At 47.0% G+C, this 9917-nt stretch overlaps 1 protein-coding gene across 2 annotated transcripts in view; it reads right to left on the bottom strand.

The window, feature by feature from the left end:
• The window catches only part of LOC112072826 (rho guanine nucleotide exchange factor TIAM2-like), an 82616-nt gene that overhangs the window by 25594 nt on the left and 47105 nt on the right, over positions 1–9917 (bottom strand). For both annotated transcript variants that reach the window (XM_024140224.2, XM_024140223.2), the window contains exon 5: positions 669–893. In XM_024140224.2, coding sequence (XP_023995992.1) covers positions 669–893 — 225 coding nt within the window. The remainder of the gene's footprint in view (positions 1–668; positions 894–9917) is intronic.

The raw sequence follows: 9917 nt of genomic DNA, 5'->3' as shown, positions 1-9917 counted from the left end.
AATAAAATATCCTCCTCATCTTCATTGGTGTTACGCAATAAAACGTCCTCCTCATATTCATTGGTGTGTTACGCAATAAAACGTCCTCCTCATCTTCATTGGTGTGCTACGGAATAAATTGTCCTCCTCATCTGCATTTGGTGTGTGTTACGCAAAATGTCTCCCTCATCTGGATTTCCCATTACAACAGACTTCTATGTGGAGTGGACCGAATGTGTTGTACTAGTCCGTTAGACTGAGAACATCTGGAATACAAATGACTTTCCTTATGTCATCTTGCTTGGGTCTGAAAGCATAAAACCCCAGTTTCAACAAACTCTGCTGCCAACACATCTGGGCTCATGTCAGTATGTTCCACAACCACAAGGAACGGTGTAATAACGTGATGATTTCAGCCATTACATGAACGTTCTAACTCGCAGGCTATGTGGACAGGAAGATGTCATGCAGGTGTATATGTGTGGCTCTACAGAGGGAGAATGGTCTGGTTTCCATGGAGCTCAGACACTGATGACTTAATAGGCCAATTTAACTAACTGCTTGTTTGAATGGCTAGGGCTAACAGTGGCCTCTGATCTTGACACACACACACACACACACACACACACACGCACACACGCACACACGCACACGCACACACGCACACGCACACCCCCCCAGTGCCTCACCTGGCTCTTGATGGCCTTCCTGTTCCTTTGGTCACTGATGACAGACAGCTGCAACTCAGCCATCTTCTTCATCTTGCTGTCCATGTCTATCTTCTGCAGCAGGGCGCCGGTCTGGCTCCTCAGTAACCGCACCGTGTCCTCCTTCCCCTGTCTCTTAGCCAGCAGAGAGGCACTGGCAGAGTGGATGGCTGTCACCCAGTTCTCCAGGTCTGTCTGATTAGCAGCCTGCAGGGAGGAATGAGGCCAGGTGACACAGTGCCAGGCTAAGGGAAGGGCAGGGGAACATACTGCCAGGTGACACAGTGCCATGGGGCAGGGGAACATGGAGCCAGGTGACGAGATTAAAAAACAGAGTAACAACATGATATTTATACTGTAATAAGGCAACCGAAGTGTAAATAAGCCATTTTTTTTGCAAACACACAGAGACACAGACACACACACAGACACAAACAAACCACACACACAATGCCCCCACTCCACCACAATCCCTACTCACCAAAGGTCCACTTGCTGTGTCTTGGGCGGGACAGCTGTATGGGTGAAACATTGAGCGGAAGACCTCTAGCTCATCATACACCTTTCAGAAGAAAACAAGAAGAAGTGAAGAAAAAAACTTTTTTTCAAAATCAAACACATAATCAATGTACTTCCTAAAGGGGCCAGAAATGTTCTCTCTGAAACAAAAATAATAATCCTTGAATTATGGTTAATCTTGAAATGTAGCAAGTATTTGACTCCCAGATAACACAATAAAGTGACTGAATAAATCAATGAATGCTTGTATCAGTGAATTGCTACTGTAAATAGTGGCCTACCAGTGTTCTCGTAGTGGGGTCTGTTGAGTGCATGGGGAGCTGGTTCTCTGTGTCTGACCCACCAGCCTTGCTCACCACGCAGGGCAGGTGCTGGCTCGGGGCCAGGTGCCTGTCCTAGTTTCAAGGACCCAAGTTGGATGAGTCAATGTGCGACCCAAATGGCTCCCTAATCCCTATGGGCCCAAATGGCTCCCTAATTCCTATGTAGTGCCCTTACTTTGACCAGGAAACAATAGGCTACGTCCAGAATGCCACCTTATTCCTTATGTTGTGCCACTACTTTGGGCACTACACCACTGCACTACTTTTGACCCAGAACCCATAGAGGGCTGTGTTAAAAGTAGATTGCACTATAATGAGGTAATAGGGTGCCATTAGTGACGTCACCTCAGTGGTGTCCAGAAATGTTCAGTGTCTTTCAGCTACGGTAACTGCGACACTTCCCGCAACAACCACTAACACTCTTCATGTTCCCTTATCAGCTAAAATTATGCTGCTAGTAAATGAACGTTCTATTGAAGAGAAAGCATGAATTTTGAGGAAATCCAGAGCAATTCTCTTTCTATCATTCCCGGATTGCCTTTTAACATCCATATCGAGTCCACTGCGAGAATTCACTGCAAAAATGCTGATTCAGAGTTAGGAGAGTGGTGGAAATGTATTAATATGGGCGATAGATGCACCCCCCCCCCCCCCCCCCCCCCCCCCCCCCCCCCCCCCCCCCCCCCTGTATTGCTTACCTTACCAGGCCAAAGATAGCACATCTGATACGAGGAAATCGGGGTTTGATGTGCCAGAGTAACTGTTTGGCTTTTCGGCATATTCACACAGACTGGAGTTTCCAAACTACGTTACCAAGGGTTGCCTTTAGGTGGTGCCTAATCAAACTTGCATTTTGGCAGAGCGTCCAATCTCTGTTTACGGAGAGACCAAAGAGGAGGAGTTCAATTTAGGTTCTTAACTGATAAAAAGGTATTTTTTATAAATTAGGTGTTTATATTAAAACAAGTTCAAATATTAAATCAGGTATATAACATCTCTCTTGGCATTGTGGTTGAAAGTTCTGAATTTCTGTGACTTTTGCCACAAGATGATTATTCTTATAATATTAATACCACTATGACAAAAAAAATAAACTGGATTAACAAAAATCTATTCAATCGTAGATGTTTGAATTTTTTAAAACCCCAACAGCAGTGTGTGTTTTCATGCCCAGGTCTCAGCCTGACCTATGTGTCTATCTTAACTAAAGCCAAAAGACATTTGAAAGCACACAACAACAGGTTCTGTGGGGGGGGGGGGGGGGTCCCATTTTCTCTGGCCGTACAGAGGGTGTCACTGGGTGACAATGGAATTCTCCGGTCGGCCTAACCCCCCCATCCCCCAGACCCTCGAAGCGCTCTTCTGTCCTCCTACGCCTGCCTGTTTGCCATGGAAGCAGTGTCAACATATCAGGTGCTGCTGGACAAGCTGTGCTAACCCCGACCCCGTGTGAATAGAAAGCCCCCCCCTCCATTCCTCCACCACCCCCCACCTCAACTATTCCCCTATTAGGCTAGAGATTGATCAACAACAATACAACCTCGACTACATCCCAAATTGACACCTATTCCCTATTATCGTGCAATACCCATTAGGGCTCTGGTCACCACGTGCCCTGGTCAAAATAGTGCACTATATAGAATATAGGGTGCCATTTGGGATGCACTTCTCTCTAACACTTGCTTTCTAGAGCAAACATAGGGGCAGTATAGGAGACTTTCTCAACAGAGGGAAAAAAGGTTGATGTATCAAAGTATCCATGACAACCTAAAGTTATTAATTAGAATATTGCAATGTGGTTAGCTAGTGAAAGATGAAGTGTTTTCACATATTTCCACTGGTTGCAGGAAATGATGAGTTAACATGTTGGGGAAAATGTTTTCCGACAAAGTGCTTTACTTTTTACTCAGAGCTGCTGTGGTTGAGGACACCGGCCAGCAGGCACTCCAACACTTTGTCCTTCAACAACCTGCCAACATGGGGGAAAACAGACACATTCATAAGTGATCAAGGAGCAAAATGCACACAAAATTAACTACCTTGGTCTTAATATTTACATATAATTGGTAAAATGATCTCTCTAAACCAAAGGCTTTGATTACTATTCGGATCCAGATTAGACCTAAATCAAGGCCTCGGGAGACGTATGGAATAAATTGAATGGGTTTGGTGATGTTGAAATTACAGGTCTGGGAGTCAGGCAGATGGAACGGCCCTCATCAGGCTGGCGTGGGATGGAGACTGTCTCCCCTACACCAAGATACCATCTTGCCCTCAGCAGAGGATACCTCTACCACCAGCAGCAGCAGGCAGAACCACCACAGAGACGAGATACCATTACCTTGTGTTCAACAAAGCCCAGCAGCTTACAGAACAAACAACAATTCAGTACAAGGACTCAAAATGCTTGATGATCTAGTTCATTTTACATCTTACCTTTTCTGACTGCTGATTGACTGGCTGATTTTCACTCACTGGACATTTACAGCTCTCTGGAAGCGATACAGGCTCTTAAAGTGCATCAAAACCCCCAATCACCCTACCAATAAAAAACAAATGCTGTGCTAGCAGAGAGAAGGGGGTAGAGTAGATCCCCTTTGGTAAATGTGGGGCTTAGACGTTTAGTGGAGGCCACGGTGGTTTACACAGACCATCTGTTTGTCGCCATTGGGCTGGCATGCTTGCAGCTTACAACAATTAACCACATGTGGCTTCTAATGTCTGTTTCCATCTCTGTTCCATTGAAGTGGTCTAGCTGGCCTCTATAGTGAACTAAGCTTTCTCTTCAGCCTCATAACAAAGACCTTCACTGCTGGGATATCTCTTGCCCATGACTACAGAAGGAATCAGTACGGATTTGGGCACTTACTGTACGTTTGACCTGTGTACAGAGATCAGAGGCCGTCATGTATACACTGAGTGTACAATGACATTAATGCTCTTTTCCATGACATTAACTGACCAGCTAATGCAGGTGAACGCTATGATTTCCTTTATTTGATGTCACTTCAATCAGTGGTAGATGAAGGGGAGGAGACCGGTTAAAGAATGATCTTAAGCCTTGAGACAATTGAGGACACATAATGTTATATGTGCCATTCAGAGCGGTGGAATGATCAAGACAAAAGATTTAAGTGCCTTGGAACTTATGGTAGTAGTGCCCAGCGCACCGGTGTTGTGTCAAGAACTGGCAAACACTGGCTGGGTTTTCATTGCTCAACAGTTTCCTGTGTGTTATCAAGAATGGTCCAAACCACCAAGTTACATGCCAGACAACTTGGCACAACTGTGGGAAGCATTGGAAGTCAACATGGTCAGCATCCCTGTAGACACTTTCAACACCTTGTAGAGTCCATTGCCCTGGCGAATTGAGGCTGTTCTTGAGGGCAAAAAGGGGGGGTGCAACTCAATATAAGGAAAGGTGGCCTTATGTTGTATACTCAGTGTATGTGGTTGTGTATAATTACCATTAGTGACCATCTATTACCGTGATAGTTCTGCATTACCCAGGCACCCCTGCATACCAACGTATGCTGCCTGGATCAGCAGCATATGGACATTGTGAGTTAAAACAGATCCAGGTGTGACTGTGAGATGTATCTTTCAGAATGTCAACACCAGAGAGCATGTGCCAGGGGGGTGAAGTGGGGCCTTTACTATGTATAATCCTATCATCATATTATACAAGTTCAATCTGTTCTAATGTAATTCACACTGACTGACAGAAACTAAACAATGATGTGGCAGAGGGCCCAGTGTTGGTTTGTCCCTTCACAGGAGTCCTGAAAAGATAACAGATCCTATCAACATCCCAAAATAGAACCACTCTCTTTGAAGGTAGCGTTATCAAGACAGAGACAGAGGCGAGATGCAGGCACAAAGCTTGGGATATGGGCTGGGGCTGGGACTAAGGAAACCCCCCCAAAGTGGGGTTCCTTGGGGCTGCAAAGGCCAAGGGGGGGGGGGGGGGGCTGGAGCTGGGGATAGTGCTGGGGCTGATGCTGGATAGAGGCTGGGAAATAGGGGATTGGGAACAGGGACTAATGACAGTGGAGTTGGCTGGGACACTGGGGGCTGGGATAGGGGCGGGATAGGGGCTGGGGGCTGGGACTTGGACAGGGTGTTGGAAGAGTATTTGATTGACAACAATTGACTGATGATAAGAATTTCAAGCAGGTTGGCTAACTACTGCCCCTGACCGGGGAAAACAAAACAAACTCCCTCAATCAATTGCCTCAGTTTGGAATGTCCAACGACGTACAGGGAAAGATAGCTTTACGATGAGCAACCCCCTGCCTCTCTTCCCGCAGGAAAATTGTTTGCAAGTTCAACCCTGTCCGTCTGGACAATTAATTTATGGGTTGGTTCCGAGCGGAGTCAGTTAGTGCTGTGAAACCATATCCACTTCTTCTCTGTGGATTGATCAAACATGCTCTCTGTTTCACAAAGAGACAGCTCCAGAAACGTTGCGTCGGGTCCGGAGCCAAGATCTCTTGTAAACAGATTGTTTATACAGGTGATAAAAAGGAGGAAGGGAAAAGCAAACATGGCGCCGCAGCAAAATGGGTAAACAGGGGTAACCCGCACAGATTCTTTCCAGCTGAAGGTTTCAGGTTAACCTAATAAAGCTTTTGGGGAGGTAATCCTCAAAGAACATTATTCTGCCTCCTCAATTTAGTTATTCTTTACTTTACCACTCACGTGGGAGTGGGGAGGTTTATTAGGAGGTTGTAGGAAGGTTGTAGTGAAGTTTGTAAATAGGTTGATAGGCGGTTTGTAGGGCGGTTGTAGGCGAGGTTGTAAGAAGATTGTAGGCAGATTGTAGGGAGGTTGTAGCGTAGGTTGTAAGAAGATTGTAGGGAGGTTGTTACGAGATTGTAGTTGGTGAAATTGGTAATAGGTTGTAGGGCGGTGTGGGAGTTGTAGGGCAAGATTTGTAGGGAGGTTGTAGGGAGGTTGTAGGAAGGTTGTAGTGAAGTTGATAAATGGTTGTAGGTGCGGTTGTACGCAGTTGTAGAGTTGTAGGAGGTTGTAAGAAGGTTGTAGGGAGTTGTAGGAAGGTGTATAATACCTGGGACACGGACTTGCCTCTTCTCCTTGCTGACGTTGGTCAGGCCGTCGCAGGACCTTGAGGGAAGAGAAGATACCCCTTCTTGTGCCGTGCCCCCGGGAAGAGATGGCAACGCCTCCGCAGCGTCGCTCGTCACGGTGCAAATCTGAGAAACAGACATAAAAGACATCACTTTCTGTGTTAGAGACTGTATTTTATCTGTATAAAAAATCTGATCAGAGAACAGGCTGATGTGTTCAGATCATAATAAATTACAGACCGCCATTCAATAACATTCTTACACGCTTCTAACGGGGTAAATAACGAGTTGCAATGGAACTGGTCCAAGAAACGTGTGAAATGTCAATGTCCCAGTGGGGGGTTGATGCAGTAGATAGTTTGAAAGCAGTAGACAACCAGGGCATGAAAGGAGGAGACAGAGAAGATCCCCAGGCGTCCCAAGGGTGGTTCGTTGCGGAGGCCGTCCGGCCACGCCAGAGGGACTCTTGGGGTTGGGGAGCTCACTGCCCTGCAGGCTGGCCAGGTAACAGCGGCATCCGGAACAGTCCATGTGAACTCTCCAGGTTTCTGCTCCCATTGCTGGATCTGGGGAGAAACAGACAGCAACAGGATAACATCACAGTTACACAGGTTAGAGCACTCTGAAGGTGACAGGATGAGCTTCTCCCCTCTTATTGACAATGAGAGAACAGGCAAGCAAAGGAAACACATATTTCACAGTCAAACCCAGAACCATATACAGTAAATAGAGAGAGAGTGTGCCAACATTTGACACAGTTCGCCATGTTAGCACCTTATTTTCCAAATGTTGGTGATTGTGACATTACACAAAGCAAAACAGCAGCTGAATGTTAAAAACGTTTTTATTAATGAGATGTGGCTTCCTTGGTCGCCCACCATAGTACACAAAAGGGTTGACGAGGTGATGAATGCATCAGGGGATCAAAAGCGGCGTGTCTCTAACTCGCCAGAACAAGTCACATGGGGCTCATTGGGAGCTATTGCCACATATAGAGTCCACATTAAATCTCCCATAATCCAACACACCCAGGGAGAGAACGATGTGGAATCTCTCTTGCTCATTCCCCATTTCTTCCTCTTCCTCCCTTCCTCTCTCGCCCTTCTCTTCAACAAGAGGGTAAAAGGTGGAATAACAGTTGGTCATTGTTTGAAGTAGCAGTAAGATTAGACGGTGAGTCATCTTAGAGATGAGGTCTAAGTGTTTCAACGTTCAAAATTGTGTGCAGAGAGAATTGGTATGCACTTTCAGGAGAGATTGACCATCGGACATGATAGTGGCCAGTGGTCCTGAGATGAGTTGAGGCAGCTGCAGTAGGACCAGAGGAGCTGGGGGTTTGATCCCCAAAAACTGGCATGATCGACCCACCCCCTGGCCTTTTCGTATCCCAAAATGGCACCCTATTCCCTAAATAGTGCACTGTACTTTTGGACCAGAAAACCCTATGGGCCTTAGTCAAAAGTTATGTACTACCATAGGGAATAGGCTGGATTTTGCGTGGACACCATTTGTGAGCTGGGATCCTGTCACACATCAGCATTTGGTGTGTCACGCCAATAAAACGTCCTCCTTCATCTTCATTGTGTGTTACGCAATTAAAACTCCTCCTCATTCTCATTGTGTTTTACGCAATAAAACGTCCTCCTCATCTTCATTGGTGTTTACGCAATAAAACGTCCTCCTCATCTGCATTGGTGTGTTACACAATAAAACGTTCTCCTCATCTTCCTTGGGTGTGTTACGAAATAAAACGTCCTTCCTCATCTGCATTGGTGTGTTATGCAATAAAACGTCGTCCTCATCTGCATTTGTGTTGTTACGCAATAAAACGTCCTCCCTCATTTCATTGGTGTGTTACGCAATAAAATATCCTCCTCATCTTCATTGGTGTTACGCAATAAAACGTCCTCCTCATATTCATTGGTGTGTTACGCAATAAAACGTCCTCCTCATCTTCATTGGTGTGCTAGGAATAAATTGTCCTCCTCATCTGCATTTGGTGTGTGTTTACGCAAAATGTCTCCCTCATCTGGATTTCCCATTACAACAGACTTCTATGTGGAGTGGAACCGAATGTGTGTGTACTAGTCCGTTGACTGAGAACATCTGGAATACAAATGACTTCCTATTGTCATCTTGCTTGGGTCTGAAAGCATAAAACCCCAGTTTCAACAAACTCTGCTGCCAACACATCTGGCTCATGTCAGTATGTTCCCACAACCACAAGGAAACGGTTGTATAATGTGATGATTTCAGCCATTACATTGAACGTTCTAACTCGCAGGCTATGTGGACAGGAAGATGTCATGCAGGTGTATATGTGTGGCTCTACAGAGGGAGAATGGTCTGTTTCCATGGAGCTCAGACACTGATGACTTAATAGGCCAATTTAACTAAACTGCTTGTTGAATGGCTAGGGCTAACAGTGGGCCTCTGATCTTGACACACACACACACACACACACACACACACGCACACACGCACACACGCACACGCACACACGCACACGCACACCCCCCAGTGCCTCACTGGCTCTTGATGGCCTTCCTGTTCCTTTGGTTCACTGATGACAGACAGCTGCAAACTCAGCCATCTTCTTCATCTTTGCTGTCCATGTCTATCTTCTGCAGCAGGGCGCCGTCTGGCTCCTCAGTAACCGCACCGTGTCCTCCTTCCCCTGTCTCTTAGCCAGCAGAGAGCACTGGCAGAGTGGATGGCTGTCACCCAGTCTCCAGGTCGTCTGATTAGCAGGCCTGCAGGGAGGAATGAGGCCAGGTGACACAGTGCCAGGCTAAGGGAAGGCAGGGGAAGCATGAGCTGTCCAGGTGACACAGTTGCCAGGGCGAGGGGAACATGGAGCCAGGTGACCACAGTGCCAGGCAAGGGAAGGGTAGGGAGAACATGGAGCCAGGTGACACAGTGCCAGGCTGAAGGGAAGGGTAGGGGAACATGGGACCAGGTGACACAGTGCCAGGCTAAGGGAAGGGCAGGGAAACATAGGGCCAGGTGACACAGTGCCAGGCTAAGGGAAGGGCAGTGGGAGCAATAGGGCCAGGTGACACAGTGCCAGGCTAAGGGGAAGGGCAGGGGAACATGGAGCCAGGTGACACAGTGCCAGGGCTAAGCGAAGGGCAGGGGAACATGGAGCCAGGTGACACAGTGCCAGGCTAAGGGAAGGGCAGGGGAACATAGGGCCAGGTGACACAAGTGCCAGGCTTAAGGGAAGGGCAGGGGAACATGGAGAGTGCCAGGCTGACGCACCAGCAGTGCCAGGCTAAGGGAAGGGCAGGGGAACATTG

This window comes from Salvelinus sp. IW2-2015, unplaced genomic scaffold, assembly GCF_002910315.2.
Source record: "Salvelinus sp. IW2-2015 unplaced genomic scaffold, ASM291031v2 Un_scaffold2053, whole genome shotgun sequence".
Lineage (NCBI taxonomy): Eukaryota > Metazoa > Chordata > Actinopteri > Salmoniformes > Salmonidae > Salvelinus > Salvelinus sp. IW2-2015.
Note: the sequence above shows the minus strand (reverse complement) of the source record. Positions and strands in the feature narration are given on the sequence as shown.